The sequence below is a fragment of the Cynocephalus volans genome, chromosome 1 (assembly GCF_027409185.1).
Source record: "Cynocephalus volans isolate mCynVol1 chromosome 1, mCynVol1.pri, whole genome shotgun sequence".
NCBI classification, from domain to species: Eukaryota; Metazoa; Chordata; class Mammalia; order Dermoptera; family Cynocephalidae; genus Cynocephalus; species Cynocephalus volans.
In genome coordinates, this window is record NC_084460.1 from 151,497,931 (window position 1) to 151,519,156 (window position 21,226).

General features: G+C 33.0%; 1 protein-coding gene across 2 annotated transcripts; it reads left to right on the forward strand.

Moving 5' to 3' along the window:
- Positions 1-393: 393 nt before the first annotated feature.
- On the forward strand, positions 394-15,350 carry POU1F1 (POU class 1 homeobox 1). Of its 2 annotated transcripts, none has more exons than XM_063113774.1 (6): positions 394-535; positions 3,382-3,531; positions 10,990-11,211; positions 13,240-13,404; positions 14,191-14,251; positions 15,140-15,350. In XM_063113774.1, exons 1-6 carry the CDS (start codon positions 394-396, stop codon positions 15,348-15,350), a joined length of 951 nt encoding a protein of 316 aa, XP_062969844.1. The 2 variants fall into 2 exon arrangements, with proteins under 2 accessions (XP_062969844.1, XP_062969853.1); XM_063113783.1 differs by having other exon boundaries at positions 3,460-3,531.
- The last annotated feature ends 5,876 nt before the right edge of the window (positions 15,351-21,226 follow it).

Genomic DNA, 21,226 nt, shown 5'->3' on the forward strand with positions numbered 1-21,226 from the left:
ATTATAGCATTATTTCTTTGAGGGACAATTTTGGAGTCCTTGATTCCTCTCTGAAAGGTCTGAATTACTGAAGTTGCCATATAAAGTTTCAGATTTCTTCTTCACCTCAGTCTGTACCCCAGAACCAGCTTCCTTCGTGGGCATGGATTACGTTTGGGTGAGAAAGGAAGACAGTTCAGATGGATAAAGCAATACTCCTGGGAAAAGACTATTAACATGTATAAAGGGATTTCCTTGCAGTATAAATACTAGCACACGCCCTCCTGGTGCCTCAGAGCCTTCCTGATGTATATATGCAGGTAGTGAGAACTGAATAGGCCCTTTGAGATAGTAATATAGTACAACTCTGATTTGGGGAGCAGTGGTTCTCCTTAATTTTCTACTCTTGTGGGAATGAGTTGCCAATCTTTTTCTTCAGCTGATACCTTTATACCTCTGAATTCTGATGCTTCTGCAACCCTGCCTCTGATTATGCACCACAGTGCTGCCGAGTGTCTACCGGTCTCCAATCATGCCACCAATGTGATGTCTACAGGTACTGACTCCTATAAAAGTTTACATATGGCTGGGCCTAAAGATTTCAGAATGGATGCTTTGAATCTTGTTAGTTAATACTCTCTTTGCTTCTTTTATTTTTTCCCATTCACTTTAAATTGTTTTAAGCTAAATATTAAGAATATTAAAGAAGCCAAAATGCCTAAGAATTTTTAAAAGAAATACTACTGAGTGTAATCATTTAAATTTTTGTTAGTTTTATTATAATAATAAAGATCTGTTTTTTTACATAAGAAAACAGCAAGCTTGGGTATTTTAAATCTGAAAACCATGTTAATGAAACATTTATGGATAAGAAACAAAATGAAATAAATATTCTAAAATAATTTAGAGGTGTTATTTCTTTATTTTAAAGATTTATTTGATTTTGAGATTACATTTGCTACTGTGTCTGAAAACAGCCATAAACCTTATAGTAAATGCAACTGAATAATTCCCAATACCAAGAACAATGGATTTCAAAGAGTAAAGTAACTAAATGTGTTTTAACAAAATTATATTCTTAGCATAATATAAAACTCAAAAATTAAAGCTGTAAGTAATGCAACATTTAGAGCCCATGAAGTGAGTTCAGTTTTCTCAAGATTGAGTTCTGAAGAGACTTCAACATCTAACTAACTTTTAGTATTTTTTTCAAATAACTTTCTTAAATAAAAATTAAACTTGAGAATTCAAAAATACTGTCTCAATGAAATCAACTAATTATATGTTTTCCTAATGATGCTTTTATTTTTCAACTATGCAATAACAAAGTGTTTTTAAGTTGATTTATAAATGGGCAAAGACTAATATTGACTAAATTTCTTCCATTAAATGGCAATATACTGTTCACTTTTCTTTTGTTTTAAATGCAATCTGCCTCACATTTAGGAATAAAATAAAATTTTATGCATTTAGAAATCAAATTTTGAGTTAATACATTTATATTCTGATTCAAAAGATTTAAGCTTTATTCTTTATTACAGTTAGGCAGTTCCAAACATATATATCAGTTTGACATCAATCCTCATCAAAATTTTATGAGTCTAGAGATTAGATATTTGGAATTAGGTAAAGTCATTTGATGTAGAGTTTTTTTGTTTTTGTTTTTGTTTTTGTTTTTTAATCTACCAAAGATTTCCATAATTTAATTAAAGTGGTGATACTAGAAGTATCCTCAAACTTACCTTTTAGAAAATATAATAAAATGTTTTTATCAAAAATATGTGCTATAAATAAATCTAAAAATACCCACATAATTAATCATGTATTTCAAATAATAGATCTTTCTGTAGATTGTTTCTTTAATCTAATGTGTGTGAAGAGAATTTGGTCAATGTGAAAATAAAATTTATATCTGAAGTAATGGTCTAGTAAAATGATCTAATTTTAGGCTCAAAATACTATTTCTTTACCTAAAAATAAATAGCAATGCATTTAGTAAATTAGCCTATCCTTTATCCAACTTTTTAAAATCAGAGAAACAAAAATTATCTAAACCTTTGAAGTAAAAAAAATTATAATTAGTAAAAATGAATAAAATATGTTTTAAATAACAATAGCATTTATTTATAATTTTCCATGAAATTATAATCATTTACTCCTAATTGTCTAAGTAAAAAATGAGAAGTACTGGTTTTAATGAGAGAACTTGGATATTAAGTGTGTTTAATGTTCATTTGTTTAATTTTGGAATTCATGGTAAGATTTTATATTTATGAAATCTTTATATTTCAGAATTACTTCAGTTCTTTCTACATGTCAGTTATAGAATGAAAATTTATGAAGATATGTAAAAATTAAAATTATTGTTTATTTAGAAAAATATATATTTTACTTTATGAAGACCTCATCTTTAATCACTAGACTCTCTCTCAGTATTTTCAAAGGATCCTAATTCTATACTTTACAATATCTCATTTATTCAAGAAGAATGATTATACATATTTATGAAAATCCACCACCTTATTTGGGATGTGAAGAAAATTGGGAAAATACATAAGGAAATATTGACTAGTATTTTTATTGTCAGGAGTTCATACTCTTAGTCAACTTGGTTTAGTAATTCAAATGTGCTTTCTAAATATACATTGATTACATGAAGCCTATGACTATTTATGAACAAAGTTGTGTTTATATACAGCTTTATAGATATCAAATCACTCAACAGTCAATGAAATTATTTTCTAACTGGCTTTATCATTAGAATGGTTGAATTGATTGTGCCCATGAAGAAAACCTACAACCTCATGGTTTCAACATTGACATAAATACATCAAACGTTGTCACAGGTTTTTCATAATAGCCTGAAATGTAGTGGGATTTTTATGATTGTATTCAATACAAGGATGGTTTCTCTGCCATTTTCTCTTTGATATGATAAGAGAAATTTGTTAGGAAAATAAACAAAAGTATAGACCATTCAAGAGTCAATTTCTGTATTCATTCTTCCAGAGAAAGACCTCCTTATAATACCATGCTACACAAGAATTGTAAGAGACCATTCCTCTAGTTAGTTTGTTGCAATGTCTACACTGGATGGCACCTACAAGAATTCTGTAACTCCAAGAATTCTGTAGCCAAGATTCACACTGGTTAGTCACTCCTTCATGGGGCACTCATAGTTGTAGCACAGAGCACAGGATAATTAATGAAGGTTACAGTCTACTTTGATGATTTATGATCTTATTACTTGAAACAAACTTGGACTCCTAGTTTTAACCTACTCATCAGAGACCTTCCCCCAAATGAGAAAAAATTGTTGGTGTATATCTTTAAGAATCGCATAAATGTTTATTTTTGAAATAAAATGAATGTGTCTTGAATCCTCATGAATTTTCTTACCAGTCCCGTCTGTTTTGTCTTTGATCCAAACTCCTAAATGTCTGTGCACACATTTCTCGGTGGCAACGTTGGGAAATACAGCAACGGGACTTCATTATTCTGTTCCTTCCTGTCATTATGGAAACCAGCCATCAACCTATGGAGTGATGGCAGGTAAGAAAATATGTCTTTACAAATGCTATTGAATTTTGGGACACTTAGATGGATTTCTTGGGCCTGAGAGAATCATGACCAGAGTGTGACATGAATTGCGATCTCTTAACCTTGGAAATGACTGGTAAAAACCATCACTTATTGAGATGTTCCCTGATCTGTGATGCCCTTAGAAACCATGGGAATTATACCTGATTGCCCTATTTTATGCAACCCCGAGCTGCTGGGCTTCCTAACTCTTGCGTTTATTTTGTATGTTTTTTATTCAGATTCACTTCTGTCAAACTGCTGGTTGTCACTTGTTCATCCGATTGGCAGGCTTGCCTTCAGGAGGAATACAGCAGCTACTAGCCTCATATGGCTATTTAAATTTAAATGTAAATTAATTGAAATAAAATTTAAAATTCAGTTCCTCAGTTGCTTTAGCTACATTTCAAGTGCTCAACAACTTCATGTGGCTAGTAGCTACCATATCAGATAGTAAAAATTCATAGAACATCTCCCTCATCTCAGTATTTCTTCTGGACGTTTGGTTCATAAAGATAAATAAGACACTGATTGAAGGCTAAGAGTTATCTGCAGGGGCTTTAGTGACAGGTGTTTAAGGCTTTGGCAGCCCTTTCTGAATTGCTTATGAGTTTTAACTGAAAATGAAATACTTTTCTTTTCTGGAGAAGTAATGCATCACTATATAATGTAAAACTACCTATTTTCTGATTCTTATGAGAAAGAATTGAAGCATGGTTTTTAAGGAATGAGAAAAACTGGCCTATGAGATCCACCCTTCACAAAATTCATTGCTTAATTTCAGGGCATTACCAGATAAAAGATTTTAATGATTTAATAAAATTCACATTGTGTTGTCCACAGATTTCCTACTTGTTGGGTTTGTTTTTAAAGAAATGCTTAGATCTTTTATACTGATTACTGCAGCAGAAAGAACTCATCAGTGAAAAGAAACCAAGACTATGTGACAGAACATAAGGGGGAGTGTGTGTGTGAGATACTGAGAGAGAAACTTTGGATAAAGTAATCATATATTAGGGAAATCTTTTCTAACTGATGGTGTTTTGTTATCATCCAGATGAGCAATAAAACAAACAAAAAAGATTTATGCGTATAATTTTTAAATAAAATAGAACAAATAATTTAGCTTACTAATCTTTAATTTCTCAAAATTCCTCACTAAATAAAATATTAAAACCTTAGAATAAAATAATATTCCAGAAAAATATTGGCTTCTTTTTCACTTTATTAGCAGTATTCTGAACAAAGTAGTATCCTCACATTTATGATCAAATGAAGATTGATGTTCTTAATGATTACTTGTAAATCCTGATGTCTTTTTAATAATTAAGAAGTAAGGAAACCTGCATTTTTTTCTTCTTCTCCAAAAATTGATCAATTATGGTCTATATGCTTAGTTAATCAGTATTCATAGTTAATGAGAACAGCCCTCCTGGATGATGAGCTAATTTCATTTTAAGATAGTATAATATATGCATTTAGCTACTGGAGGTGCAGGTGGAATGCCGTCTGTGGCCTTTAAAACAGGAAATGATGTATATGGCAGCATGTAGACAGGAAATGATGTATATGGCGGCATGCTGCTATCTCTTGGAAGAAAGGCCTTACAGTTCATTCAAAGTGATTTCCAGGAACCAAGGTACACCTTTAATTTCTCTCAAAACCCAGCACAGAGGCAGTCCCTGATAACTAATTGAGGTTAACACAAAGATAAAACCAGTCACAGACCAGAGACCAATAATTTTTCGCCCAAATACCTCAAGATGAATTCTGCCTAGTGAGTTTGCAGTTGGCCTCAGAATCCTAATTATCTTCTTGCTTCCAGGACAAAGCCAACAGGTCCATGTTTACACTGAGAGCCAAACAGGTAGTTCAGTATTTGCTGATACAAGGCCCCTCAAGCAGGCACTCGGCAAACCTTCTTCCAGTAAACTCTTCCTCATCACATTTAAAAATGAAAGGCCCCTGGGAAAGCCTTTTAAAATGATTCAAAGCCTGGTTTAGTGACATCAGAGCAAAATGGTTATACGAAGATTTGAAGGTGTCACTGTAGTCTTAAAATGAAATAGATTTTGTCACTGAAAGAAAAACACCATGGCAAGCATAGAGATATTTGAATATTTTTGAGGAACATCATTAAAATGTGATATGCTTTATAATTTGCCAGAATGTCTACATTTTACACATATCTAGTATTAGCATTTGCTTCGTGGCAGATTTAATCTTATGGAACTGAACTCTCCTGCCTTCATCCCCAGAGAAGATGCACAAATTGAGTTATAAAATACAAGAATTCAGAAATGAGAGAAAAAAGGTATAAAATACACAATAGAAATCTGGCTATGTCATTTGAATTTTCCAAGAAGTTTCAAGGCATTAATCATATCAGCCACTTCCACACAGTCCACAGAAGCATCTTATCAACAACAAAAACAAGTTCAATGTCATGTTCCATATGAAAATGAAGCTACAGAAAGAACTACGTTTCAAAGGATGTGAAATTACTTTATTTTAATATGGTTATTTTATTACCCTGCTCTGAAGCTTACATTGAGCTTGAGAATCTCATTAAATTAATAACCCACAGGAAGGGAAGAGCTACAGCTAGTATTTTGTCAGGTTGTTAGAGAGAACTTTAATCATCAGATGAATCTACTGTACCTCATAGTACAGGTATGAGGCAAACTAAACAGAATGACTAGTTGGGTATAATGAATTAGCCACATCATTAACTAATTACTAACCTTGTTCAGGTCACTTAACACCTCTGAGTTTTAATCGCTTCACATCTAAGTTGTGGTGTATACTGCAACTCTACTGGGGCTGAATTGTAGCAAATTTCTGCACACTCAACCTGCCTTTTCCTGTGATCTCTTCAGATACACTTGCAACTAAATTCCTTCTCCTGTTCCTTCCCTCCTGAGAATTTAGAATTCAGCAGCCTACAGTACCTATAACAGGAAACAGAGAATAACAAATGCTATTCAAAATCTCTTCTAGATAAACACAGAACAAAACAAAATGTCAATAGAAAGTCCTCCAAACTCTGACTCTTGGGTATCTGAGATTGTTTCTGTGCTCCAGCTTCTAAAGCAGGGTGAAATTTAGGAAATAGGCTCAATGGGCTGTTCCCCTTTTCCACTGTCCTGCAGAAACTGAGCCTATCTGTCTCATGATCATGAATGTTCAGCCCAGCATGGTTAGATGACAATGGCCAAACCAAGAAGTGGTGTGAGAGTACTCATTTTAAAAATTCATTTTAAGAGGAAAACAAAAATAAAGCTGAGGTTTGGGAATTAACCAAGATGATGAACATCCATTCTTTTTGATGAGGAGAGATTTTTGAGAAAAGATTATTAGAGAAAAGATTTTTGAGGCTGAAAATGCTCTCTCCACCTGTACTAATGGAAAGGCTGCAGACATGGAAAAATAGTCTACTACTTGACAGCTGACATGGAAAAATAGTCTACTCGGAACACATCTCTTCTATCTTTTTTTTCCTCCCTCCCTCCCTCCCTCCCTCCCTCCCTCCCTCCCTTCCTTCCTTCCTTCCTTCCTTCCTTCCTTCCTTCCTTCCTTCCTTCCTTCCTTCCTTCCTTCCTTCCTTTTTCGTTTTTCCTTTTTTCCTTTTTCCTTTCTCTTTGATTTATTTTGTCCTAAATTGTTCTGGTTGTATCAACTCTGAGGGAAGGAGTGATTCTGAAGATCTTTTGCCTCTGAATCATAAAAGGTTTTTCAGTAGCAGTAACATGATGAATTTTTCCTTCTAGACTAGGGGTTGGCAACCTTTCCCTATAAAGTACCAGAAAGTAAATAACATACACTTTCTAGTCTCTGTTGCAACTATTCAACTCTGTCATTGTAGCAGGAAAGCAGTCATAGGGGATGACTGTGGGATTAATTGGCATGGCTGTGTTCCAGTTAAGCTTAATTTGCAAAAACAGGCAGTGGACTCCTGTTGTACATGGATAGGATTTACCAGTGCACAAAAGTGAAAAGATCAGAATTAAAATTTATGGTTTGCTTCAAGTTGTCATGTGTGGGAAAAAATGGGGGAATAAATGGGAACATTCAAATCCATGTTCCTGTGAGTGTTTACAGCAGGGTGGTGTATTTTACTGTGTCTCTCTGCTTCTCCTGTTTGTTTTTTTAAGGCATTAAGCATGTAACCCGAGATGTCAGCTAGCCACATGCGCACAAGAGCAATTTGCTCCATGCCACGGTACATTGAGTCAGCGCCTTGCAAGGCGAGCACTACCTCTGCCCCCCATTGCCTGCTTTAGAAGATTTTCCTCTTTTCTTCTGTCACCTCCACCACACAGAAACACATACAGAGCAATTCGGAAAGGTTGTGGTAGATTAATCTGCAATATGATAACATATTTGGGACTGTACAGACTGTGAAAACACTTTCAAGCTATTTAAGTGTATGCTTGTCTACACCTAGAGACCATTTTGCTTTATGAATGCTTTGGAAAATGTTTACAAGATCTCTGCTGCACTTGACTCACCACATCTTTTATCTTCTTTCTATTTTTTTTTTCTTTTTCAGCAATTCAGGCTTTAAAAAGATTTGAAAAATATCTTGCCATGTATACCATACAAATCAGTCCCCACTCTCTCTCAAATATAGGATCAAATGATAGAAATAAAAGTTTGTTTGGTTGTGCTTTTAACTGCTATGTTGAATTTCTGTGTAAGTTTAGTTACAGGAAAACTATGACCCTGCAAATAATTGTAAATACTTTCATGTAATGAAAACTACAAATGTATTGCACATCAGTGCATTCTTGCTCTTGATGCCGAACCTTGGAGCATGGTATTTCCTGTATACTTTTCACAGACTCTATTCAAATTTATTTTCTAACTGTCCACTTTCTGAGAGTATTTATAATATGTAAATTATCTCTAAAATGTTCTAGCAACAGGGATGGCACACTTCTAATACTTTTAAAGATAATCATAATATTTTTGTCTGAAAATATCTTTTTAATGTAGCCAAATGTGTTTAAACACAGGAAAAATCTGGAAAGTTATTTAATTCACCCCCATACAGACAGCCTGGAGAATGAACGAGGCAATTATTCTGATGTGTGTTATTGCAACATTTATTGAACCTGAAGTCCTAGTTTCAAATGCATAGTTAATTCATTGCAGCACCAGTGGAAATTTATTTAATTTCTTTCTACTTACATTTTCTAAATCGCAAATTGTGGGGAACAATACATATTCTTCCTAATTCATTTGTTTATATAAGAATAAGGATGAGGAAGATGATAAATGTAAAATGTACATAGCACAAGTGTCACATAGAAAGATTTGTAGCAGTACATGATTATGATCAGCAAGAAAAATTGAAAGTAGTGATCAACATTGTTAACAAATTCGTCCTTAAGGTATGTCTATGTAAAAGATATGCAACAAGTTATTTATTTAAAACAAAATAATTTGATGCAGGTTAAATGAATTATCTAAAGTGTCTTAAAATATATTCAATGTGCAAAATCAAACAGTAGCCTGGTTTTTTCCTCTGTATTTACTATTTCTCAGGGTATTTCATCATTAAGTGTATTAAGTGATATCTGATATATCTGAATAATAAAAGAAGTGAAGTTTTTTTCACTTATGTTAGAATAACTCTGAAAACATAAGCAAAAGACAAGTCTTTAGATAAATATTAAACAGATGCTAAAATAAATGTAATCAGTTTTCTTTTTATATCTATTACTATTTCACTTCAATTCAAAGAAATCTATACCTAATAATAGGAAGCTAAAATTAAACCCCAGAAGCAATGAACATTTTCCAAAAGGAGCTATATAAAAAGTTAAAAGTTGATACAATTGTTTTATAAATTTTTCTCTCAGCTAATGTATGTATCGCACTAAAGTATAAAGTAGATAGTGAAATGACTTTTAAAAAAGTAAAACTGGATAATTTTTGTTTGTAAAAGTAGCATGAATTTTTCAAGACAAAAGTAGTTTCTTTCAAATCTTTTTCCACCTGTGAAGCAGCCAAATTTATTTTGCTATTTTTTAATATACTTGTATGTTTACTTTGCTCCCGAAAAATAACATGTTCTATTAGGTAGAACTTTATAGTTCTATTTTCTAAATAATATAAGCCAACAATGTGCTGACTTACACTGTTCTTTGCTCATTACATATTGATATACTAATGTAAAATTTATATACTATGGCAAAATACATCATTACTCATGTCTTTGATGTGTGATGAATTTACGGAAAAATTATAGGTAGCATGAACTCTTGATGTGTTTTTTCAGTAAATTTCCAAGAATAATTATTGCATATATTTTATAATCATTTATTTTAAAATATATATTTATACTCATAAGAAAAATGATTAATTACTCAATATTTTTATATCAAAGTGTCTTGATTATACATGTCGTCTAATATAAATTGAAGTGAAATCCTTACCCATAAAAATTGTTAATATATCAACAAAGAAAACAAACAAAATGTGTTGGAATTTGGCTTATCTACCATCCTGTCACCTGTGCTCCCCACCTGAGATAGACTCTTCTTTCCTAATGAAGAGTGAAATCTGGAAGCAATTGTTTTTTTTAAATGTCAGAAATTTTTGAGTGTGATTTATCGTTTAACCCACTCAATAGATTCAATTCTTTGTTACTGATGGGCAATTGCCGAAAACATCTAGAATTGCACCCTTCCTCTGCTTCTTCTTAAATAATAATCAGGAAGTGATTCCATTATGTTGTATACTTTTCAAGAAATGTTGCTGACCTTTTAGTAGAACTCTTAGTTACCTTTTGTTAGTGTATTTGCTCTTCAAATCTGTTTAATCATATAAATGTATTTTATGTTCTCACAACTCTCTTTTTATCTGCCTTCATTAAATTAAAAAAAAAAGACAATTTTTCCCATTGAAATTAAGCATTTTCTGACACAACAGTGGGACTTTTTTTAATACTGTAAGATCAATTTCTCAATCACTTGGTGCCCATAGCACTTAGCGCCTCGATTATAACAAACATCACAGGTTAATTGTTCAACGAATTAAGAAAATAGAGATCGATGCGAATATTTTAGTTAGAGTTGAACCTCAGATTCCCAGGAATAGACGTCTTTTTATCGAAAAAATGATGGAAAACTTACACTTCAGAGAGAATTTGCTTATTTCTATTTTGATTACCTGCAATCCCCTGGTTCTTTACTTTAACATTATCTTTGTTTTTGCTGCTCCGGAGCAGGTGGAAGATAAATAAACCCATTTCTACTAAGCCACTCTGACTCCTATTTGGGAAGACTGAGTGTAAGGTCATCTTTAGGACTTGATACTGTCTAAAGCAGAGTAATGGACTCTAACGGGCAAAACCTTTCCTTGTGTAGAAATAAGGGTTAATTACAAATGGTCCTCTCCTTTTCTTTCTTTGTTTACTCACAGGTAGTTTAACTCCTTGTCTTTATAAGTTTCCTGACCACACCTTGAGTCATGGCTTTCCCCCCATACACCAGCCCCTCCTTGCAGAGGACCCCACCGCTGATTTCAAGCAGGAACTCAGGCGGAAAAGTAAATTGGTTGAAGAGCCAATAGACATGGATTCTCCCGAAATCCGAGAACTTGAGAAGTTCGCCAATGAATTTAAAGTGAGAAGAATTAAGTTAGGTATGCGCTTGTTAAGAGCAATGAAACACATCATTTGATCTGCACATCCGCGCTCTGTTGCTGTTAAATCTCACACTGCTCAGAAGTCTGACAGTTCTCATTTTACATCTCTACTGCGGACTTAAGTTAGTCCGATTATGAAAATTCCACAAAAACCTTTATTTACAAGGAGTAAATTCCTAATAGCCCAAATAAATACATTTTTATGTACTCTTTTCCAACTTATCCACCTCAAGATTAGTTTTGAAGTACCCATTTTAATCTGTATTTTATCGGAACTTTTGAATATATAATATATTCATATGATTGAAAAGTATGAAACAGTGTAAGTGTCGTGTCTTGTTTATCAGTGTTGTTAGTTTCCTGTGCCTTTCCAGAGATATCTTATGCATGTTAAGCAAATGCATCTATTCCTTCATACAGATGTATTTTAGAGAGCTTTCAGTACTGGTTTTTCTAGAACTCCTTTTCTTTTATGGATTGGTCAGACTTCACTTTATGAATATACTCAGTTTATTTAACCAGTCCTCTACTGATGGAATTTAGGGGGTTTCTAATCTTTTGCTGCTAAAAACAATGCCACAATTATTAATCTTACAAATGTCATTTTGGACCTATGTAAATATATATGTAGGAAAAAATATTAGAAGCACAATTGCTTGATTAGAGTATATGTATTTATAATTTTGACAGATATTGTCAAACTGATTTCTATAGAAGTTGCATCAAATTTTGCTACCACCATGAGTGTCTCTTTTGCCAACCTCAGAATATAAACTCCATGAAGGCATGAGTTTTAGATTGGTTTTTTGTTTGTTTATTTTTGTTTTCTCCTTAATGGTATGTCCGCAGAACCTAGAACAGTGACTGGAACATAGTATAAAGAAATGGTGGTTGAAATAACATATATGCTATTAATCTTTAGTATCTTTGCAAATCAGATAGGTCAAAGTGGCATCTTAAAGTTTCATTTTAAATTTCTCTTTTTATGAGTGGGGAATATTCTTTTAGGTACTTGACAGTCATTTGTGATTCCTTTTCTGTAAACTGTTCAGAGCATTTGTTCATTTTCTATTAAAAAGTGTTTTTAACATAAAATAGCCATAACAATTAACTTTGATTCAAATTCATGAAGTAGTGTATCTTTTTTTAAATGGATTGAAATGATAGTTTGAAGCTCTGCATTTGTGGAATGAACCATAAGTAATTTTACAATGATATTTACTGATGGGCATCATATGTAATCATTTTAAACACACAGGTATATAGCCTTAGGCCCTGAAATAATAATAAACACAGCAATAGGCATCTTTATAACATTTTATTTTCAGTTTTCTATTTACATTTCTCTGAATGTTTCAAATTATGTGTTGATGGTTTATTTCAGCTTGTACTCTAAAAATGTTTGGGACAATCAATAAGAATCTTTTGCCTGGAGACAGAAGCATTACCAAATAATATAATAAATATGCTCAAAGGTATACATAAAATTTTTTGCTGTCGTAGACTCATAATAAACAGGTTTTTAGGGAAAGTAAGCATAATATTAATTTTATTTAGAACCCTTCAACAATATAGTAGAATTTTTCACACTCTTACTGTTGAAATAAAAAGATTTTTGACATATTACCATATATTTATGCATTATAGTTAACATATTAAAGATTTTGAGCATATATTATCAGATATTTAATAATAAAGATAAAAAAGAAAGTATTTTAAAGTGTCTTATAAAGTGTTTATGACATACCTATCCAACCTGGCTGAATATTAGGAAAGGCAGATGTTCCTGTTGAATTCTTTTGACTTCTAGAAATAAGTAATTTGTTAACTAGAAGAAATATTCTTTGAAGTACTGAACAATTCTACATTTAAATTTACTAAATAATTCAAAATGGCCAAAGAAGTATAATTTTTTAAAAAGTATTTAATGATTGGCAAGGGAGAATATGGAGATTGTGTGAGAATGAACCCAAATGAATATTTCTTGAAAAATGGGAGCTGACAGTCTTTATTGTCCTTTCACAGGATACACCCAGACAAATGTCGGGGAGGCCCTGGCAGCTGTGCACGGCTCTGAATTCAGTCAAACAACTATCTGCCGATTTGAAAACCTGCAGCTCAGCTTTAAAAATGCGTGCAAACTAAAAGCAATATTATCCAAATGGCTAGAGGAAGCAGAGCAAGTGGGAGGTACTAGAGCTCTATCTCTGAAGGCTGTTCTGTGTTTTAACCTAAAAAGCATGGTTTCAATTGGTAAGGTTCATGCTAAACTGATAGGTTTGAGGGAGATTTTTCCCCTCTTTTCTCTTTTAGGTAAACAATAAGCACCTTGTTATCTCTCTCTTTCTCTCTCTCTCTCTCTCTCACACACACACACATACACACACACACACACACGGAAAGCCAATGCAAGTGTAGAAATAAATTTACTGAGAAGGAGAGAATAAGCTATATAAGGAGAGGTTTCTAGATAATGTGGCATCAGCACGAAGTGGTAAATTATTTTTTAACACATCCAAATATTTTGCCTCTGTGCTATAGTAGAATAACTATACATGAATCACTTTTATAATCTAACATTTTTGTACACAGGGCATTTGGTCTATACCAGTCTTCCAAGTAAATAACATAAGCAATTGCTACATGAGCAATTTAATGTGATAAAATTATCTATTTGTCCTAATGTTAAGGCTGGATAAAGGGCAAGGTTTGAGAGCATTGACAGCGAGTGTTCCAACAAAAGTGAAGAGAGGATATTATTTGTAGAAAATTGTCTTTGAAAGGTTAATATTTATTTCTGCATTAACTTTTTTCTCTAGAGCCTGTAAAATAAAATGACTTACACTACAAAAACTTGAGACAAAAATGTGCAGCTTTTTTATTTTGCATTTTTATAGGGAAAATTTGAAACTCAAATCTGATAGTTTTTTTAAAAAATCTTTGTGTTTGTAATTATCCCTCTTTTCTTTATGGTAGCTTTGTACAATGAAAAAGTGGGAGCAAATGAAAGGAAAAGGAAGCGAAGAACAACTATAAGGTATTCTTTTGAGATATTAAAATTTACTAGAGGAAGAAAAAGATATTTTACAAACGGAATGAACCTTTAGCATAATATAGGTGAACTGAGTAAACTGAAGTCACAAGATAGTTTATAAAAGCATAATTTAACAGCTGAATTTTGAGAATCAGAGAGCTAATACTTTTAACATTTAATGGAAAAATATGTATTGTTTGATTCAAAAACACTTCTGCTTTGGGAGTTTTGAAAAAACGGAAACCAAGCAATCACTTCGAAGAGAGTTGCCATATCTGCTGTTCTTTTAGGTATAAACTCTTGTTCTGGCAATATGCTATCTATGATATTTAAAAAACAAACAAACAAAAAACTAGTAATTAGTGTTTCAGCCTCTTAAAGTCCAACATGACCTCTTGCATTTCAACCCAGAAAGATTTTTCATTGATCTTTTTGTAGTTTCTGTGAGGCACACATAGAAAATGCTAAAAGGAAGGTTTGATTTCGTGGGTTAGTTGTTTGTTCACTAGACATTTCACCTACTGCAAGTAACCTAAATGATTTGGGGGGAGATATTTAAAAACTCCTAGGGAAGTGCTCATTTCCTTTTTAGGAAATTGGTGCCCTCTTGTGGCACGAAGTGGGATAAACGTAGAAAGCCTGGGTTCCCCTACTCGTTTCTTCCTTTGACTCTGGTAATGTTTCCTTGCATGTGACAAGCGTCTAAATGTTTAACAAATTGTGTTTTTGTCTTTGTTGGAACTTGGAAGTGTGTTGAAAGTATTTAAGTCTACTTTTTATGTTAATATTTAAAACATTCAACCTAATTTTTATCTGCCAAACATTTCACTAAAAAAACACACAATCTTATCCCCCCTTCTCCCCTCCCTCACCTTTTTCTCCTCCCCCCAGTATTGCTGCTAAAGACGCTCTGGAGAGACACTTTGGAGAGCAAAATAAACCTTCCTCTCAAGAGATCATGCGGATGGCTGAAGAACTGAATCTTGAGAAAGAAGTAGTAAGAGTTTGGTTTTGCAACCGAAGGCAGAGAGAAAAACGGGTGAAAACAAGTCTGAGTCAGAGTTTATTTTCTATTTCTAAGGAGCATCTTGAGTGCAGATAAGATTTCCTATTCTGTTATAGCCAATTTTTCTGTTTTTCATTCCTTTCTCTTGTCCAACAAAAATACATATTAGTTACTTGGTTGGCTTCAACAACCATTTTATACCAATAACTCTTGTAGAAGCTTTTCTTTTCTACTTTTTTTTTTTAAAGAATGCAATTTAAGTATATCGATGAATTATTTTCTTTAAAATAATTATTGTCAGAAGCCACATTGCACATTTTAAGCCAAAGATACTAATGGGAATAAAACTACAAGTCAGTCTCTCCCTTTCTCTCTTTCCACGCACACAGACATGAGTGTGCATTCAGGTCTTTTAGTTTAACAGCTCTTTTTCCAAGGCTGTTTATAAGCTTTTTAATAGTTCAGTTGGAAATGGCACATATTTAAAGAATATAACCAGGGAAGATCCAATTAGAAAAATACATTAACTAGTGTCCTGCTTACTAGGAGCTCTAATAATTTGTTTAAACGAAAAGTTATGAACTTAAGAGCCAGAGGTGTCCTTGAATTTTATTATTGCATTTAGGAATAAACCTCAATCAAAACTGACACCTTTGAAGCTAATATTTAGGATACAGAGCTCAAAGAAGTGTTTCAAAAGAGATCTCTAGAAACATTAACTTACGATCTTTTTATCCTTCCCAGACATTAGCTTTTTGATGTTTAGCTATAGAACATACGCTTTATAGATTCTTCCCAAACTATTAGTGTGTAAGCTGCAGCAGGGCAAGGAAGTTATCTGGCTTGTTTGCTGTTTCTCCAGTGCTTGGAAAAGTGTTTGCTTGTAGTTGGCATGCAGTCTTTGTTAAATGAAGGGGTGTATCGTTAACAATGGCTACAAACACAAAGGGTGCTGCCTAATTTAAAAATGTAATCTATATTTGAAATCTCATAATCCATTAAACCATCTGGGATCCTATAAAAAAAGATCACTTTGCGCCTAATTGGTTAGAATCTGATTTATTATTAATAAAACAGTTTAATATATTGAGCTTTTCAATTCTGGAAATTATATCCCAAAGAACCTATTTATTTAACTTATAAGAATGGATGACTTTGAAACTTGTAAGTAGAAGCAAACTATAATGTGATATTAACCTAGAATAGAATAGTGAGTTTTTTTAGTTTGGTTGGGGTTTTTTTGCATTTTGAATGTAAATCTGCTGGCAATATTTATCTAACTTATTTTATATAACAAAAATGGAAACAATTAGACCAAATTTTATTTTTGACCCAGAATGCTTACTAAGTAACTTGTACTGTCCAGTCTTTTACTTTTATGATATTATTAAAGACATAGCATTCATATAGGTCATAAGCTACATAGATCACATATATATATGCAAACATAATCACCATCAATTAGATGGGTAGAAACTTTAACGTATTACTAAGATAGATATATTACTAAAAAAAGATAGTTTTCAGTGGCCCAATCATCCATGCTTAAGCATACATTTAGCACCCAAGAAATATTATATACAATACTGTTCTCTTATTCAAGAGTAAATTCCAAATTATTAAGCTATACAGTTCTTTAAGTTCCTTTTTCTGGATAACTTGCTTAAAACATACATTAATTTAAGAAGAGATTCTTAGTTTGCAAAAGGCAGGATCAATTTATACATACATGTGTACATACAAATGCAAAAATGCATATATGCACTTTGAAACTTGCAAATAGAAGCAAAATGTAATGCAATATAAATCTAGATAAGTGATTTTTTGCATTTTAAATATGAATCTGCTGGTAATGTTTAATGTGACTTACTTTCTATATATATGTTTGGATCATAATTGATATTATCATTCTTCATCATAAGGTTATCCTTTTCAAGTTTAGACACAACTAGAATTGGGAACCGATTTTTCTAAGGAATTACTTTGAATGAATAATTAATATTGAAATAGCAATTCTTTACTTATTTAGCTATTTGTAAGTTAGCTGTAAATGCACTGGTGTTTACAGTCAACTCATTTGCATTAATGAGTTTTGAGACTATTTAACTATATTTGGGATATTTTAATAGACATTGATTAACCTTTTAAAACAATGTTAATGCTATTTAGAATCCCAAACTGCAATTAAACAAATGAAAAATGTAATTTACTGTGTAGTATCAATGTGTTCATATTTTGGGGAATAAACATAAAAGGGTGATTTTAGCCATAGTCTTTCCATCTTATGTCCTTGTGAGCTCTTCAGTGGTAAGTCTTCAAGAATGCAGTAGAGTTGTCCATTAAAATGGAAGGAAAATCTGTTTGTATTTATATCAACTAATGCATTCACCTTTACCTAGTAGAGGTTGTTGACAAATTCATTCATACAATTTAACTTTCTATCTGTAACGGTGAACAGGATTTGTCTAGTCAAGAAAATATTTTCAGTGTTGGGGATGGGAGAGTGTGTATGTATGTGCATATATTTCCAAGTTGGGGAAATTGGGAGAGGGCATGTGTTCCAACAGTAGGGTATCAGAAATCAGACTTCATAATCCTCAGACTTCCTCCAAGGCAAATTCAATCTGATTGAGTCTTAAAGGAACTAAGGTTAGAAGAATGGTTTTAAGTCCATTTGTGGGATTCAGCTTCTACAGAGAGGAAAAGGGAAAGTTTACCTGTTTTTTTAAAGCTGTAAAAACCTTTTCATGTACAGTAATGGCATCAAAAAGGAAAGTCATCATCGGTTTCTTTTCAGACCTAGATAAACCCTGTTTTAACACAGAAGTGTCTACTACAGGAATTCATGTTTAAATTAGGCCCCACAGGGATCAGGCTAGAAGTGTGGCAACTGAACTAACTGGTAGGGAATCTACACATGGCCAAAGGGAGTGCCAGGTTTCCTCTAAAGGCATTCAAATGCAAATAAATAAGATATATGTCACTGTACAGGTCAAATAACAAAGTCCAGAGGCTGTCAGCTTCCTCCTGCTAGTCTACGGGATCACAACGTTGAGCCTCTTTCCACTAGCTCCTGCCATAACCAGGTGCTCCCCGCAGAGCATAAAGTACAGTCTATGCAACACAATCATCTGACAGATGGTCATTTTATGTTTTCTAAGAACAGGTGTTATCATTAGTATTGACATTTTCATTTCACTTCTCTGGTACTCTGAAATCTCCTCCATCCATGACTTTTTATCTGGCAACAAAATGTGACATTGAGTTTCACTGTTTTCAGTAACACACGTACTCCTGTTCTCTTTCTATTGACAACCTCTTGTTTGAACACAATTGTTAAAGAAATCCTTTTGGCTAAAAAAAAAAAAAGGATTTTAGGGAAAGCAGGTTTGAAAAAAAAATCAGTATTTCCATTAAGCTCAATCTATAAGAATCCTTATTTCCTATTCTTAAAGGGTCCAAAAGGAACTGTTTTATTTTTAGCAAAGGATAGGATAATAGTGACTGTAAAAACTGCCATCAGAGTGTTTTATAAATGTAGACAAATCAGAACCACTATACACTCTCTTTGGGGTCCAAAAGTCTTCTGTAGTATCCATGTCGGACTGAAATGAAAGAACTCACTATGACTTATATGTTTAAAAATAAAATTTAAAAATGTTCAGTTGCTGGAAATTTCTAATAAAGAAATTACCAGATTAATGGGAAACCACAGATTCCAAGTTTTTTTCCATTCACAAACATCAGTCTTATACGAACTGCTAATTCTTAAAAAAGACATTTTTTTGGTTAAAATGTAAGTAGTAATCTTATTTTCCTTCCAGGAAAATAATTAAAATCATTCTTTTGAAAAATTACCAGAAAATGGACAAGAAATTTAATTTTAGAAGTCAAAAACAGAGTAGAAGCAATAAGGAAAACAAGAATTACAGTAATAAATCTATATTGAGTTTTATTTAACAAAATAAATTTTAAAAAAAGAAGTCCCCACACATAAACAAGAAAGTAAATAAAGTTAGATGGCATTACGTACCACCAAGAATCATGTTCAGCTAAACATTCCATAATCCAGTAAAATGTTTTGACCGATCACTGTTTAGAGAAATTGTGTATTTAATACTACAATTTGAGTATCTCTAATCCAAAAAATCCAAAATCTGAAATGCTCCAAAATCCAAAACTTTTTAAGCACCAACATGACGCTCAAAGAAAATGCTCATTGGAACATTTTAGATTTCAGATTTTTGGATGAGGGGTGCTCAATAGGTATGTATTCTAAAAATATTCCAAAATTTAAAAAAATTCCTTATATATTCTGGATATTAATCCTTTGTCAGATGTATATTATGCAAATATTTTCTCCCACTCTGTTGGTTGTCTTTTAACTCTTTTAATTGTTTCTTTTGCTGTGCAGAAGCTTTTTAGTTTGATATAATCCCATTTGTTTATTTTTCCTTTGGTTGCCCGTGCTTTTGGGGTCGTATTCATGAAGTCTGTGCCCAGTCCTATTTCCTGAAGTGTTTCCCCTATGTTTTCTTTAAGAAGTTTTATTGTCTCAGGGTGTATATTTAAATCCTTAATCCATTTTGAGTTGATTTTAGTATACGGTGAGAGGTATGGATCTAGTTTCATTCTCCTGCATATCGATATCCAGTTATCCCAGCACCACTTGCTGAAGAGGCAGTCCCTTCCCCAGTGAATAGGTTTGGTGCCTTTGTCAAAGATCAGATGGCAGTAAGTGTGTGGGTTGATTTCTGGATTCTCTATTCTATTCCATTGGTCAGTGTGTCTGTTTTTATGCCAGTACCATACTGTTTTGGTTATTATAGCTTTGTAGTATAGCTTAAAGTCAGGTAGTGTTATGCCTCCAGCTTTATTTTTTTTGCTGAGCATTGCTTTGGCTATTCGTGGTCTTTTATTGTTCCATATAAATGTCTGAATAGTTTTTTCCATTTCTGAGAAAAATGTCTTTGGAATTTTGATGGGGATTGCATTGAATTTGTATATCACTTTGGGTAGTATGGACATTTTCACTATGTTGATTCTTCCAATCCAAGAGCATGGAATATCTTTCCATCTTCTAGTATCCTCTCTAATTTCTCTCAGCAGTGGTTTGTAGTTCTCATTATAGAGATTTTTCACCTCCTTGGTTAACTCAATTCCTAAGTATTTTATTTTTTTGGTGGCTATTATAAATGGGCAGGCTTTCTTGATTTCTCCTTCTGCATGTTCACTATTGGAGAAAATAAATGCTACTGATTTTTGTGTGTTGATTTTGTATCCTGCTACTGTGCTGAAATCATTTATCAATTCCAACAGTTTTTTTGTAGAGGTTTTAGGCTGTTCGATATATAGGATCATGTCATCTGCAAACAGGGACAGTTTGACTTCATCTTTTCCAATCTGGATGCCCTTTATTTCCTTCTCTTCTCTGATTGCTCTGGCTAGTACTTCCAACACTATGTTGAATAGGAGTGGTGAGAGTGGGCATCCTTGTCTAGTGCCTGTTCTTAAAGGAAAAGCTTTCAGCTTTTCCCCATTCAGGATGATATTGGCAGTGGGTTTGTCATATATGGCTTTAATTATGTTGAGATACTTTCCCTCTATACCTAACTTATAGAGGGTCTTTGTCATGAATGAGTGCTGAACTTTATCAAATGCTTTTTCAGCATCTATAGAGATGATCATATGGTCCTTGTGTTTGAGTTTATTAATATGGTGTATCACATTTATTGATTTGCGTATGTTGAACCAACTTTGCATCCCTGGGATGAATCCCACTTGATCGTGATGAATAATTTTTCGTATGTGTTGCTGTATTCTGTTTGCTAGTATTTTAGTGAGGATTTTTGCATCTATATTCATCAAGGATATCGGCCTGTAGTTTTCTTTTTTGGTTATATCTTTACCTGGTTTTGGTATCAGGATGATGTTTGCTTCATAGAATGAGTTTGGGAGATTTGCGTCCGTTT

Coding starts and splice junctions, on each gene's coding strand:
- POU1F1 (XM_063113774.1), top strand. CDS start 394: ATGAGTTGCCAATCTTTTTCTTCAGCTGATACCTTTATACCTCTGAAT. Junction 3,532..10,989: donor AACCTATGGAGTGATGGCAG/GTAAGAAAATAT, acceptor GTTTACTCACAG/GTAGTTTAACTCCTTGTCTT. Junction 14,252..15,139: donor AAGCGAAGAACAACTATAAG/GTATTCTTTTGA, acceptor TCCTCCCCCCAG/TATTGCTGCTAAAGACGCTC.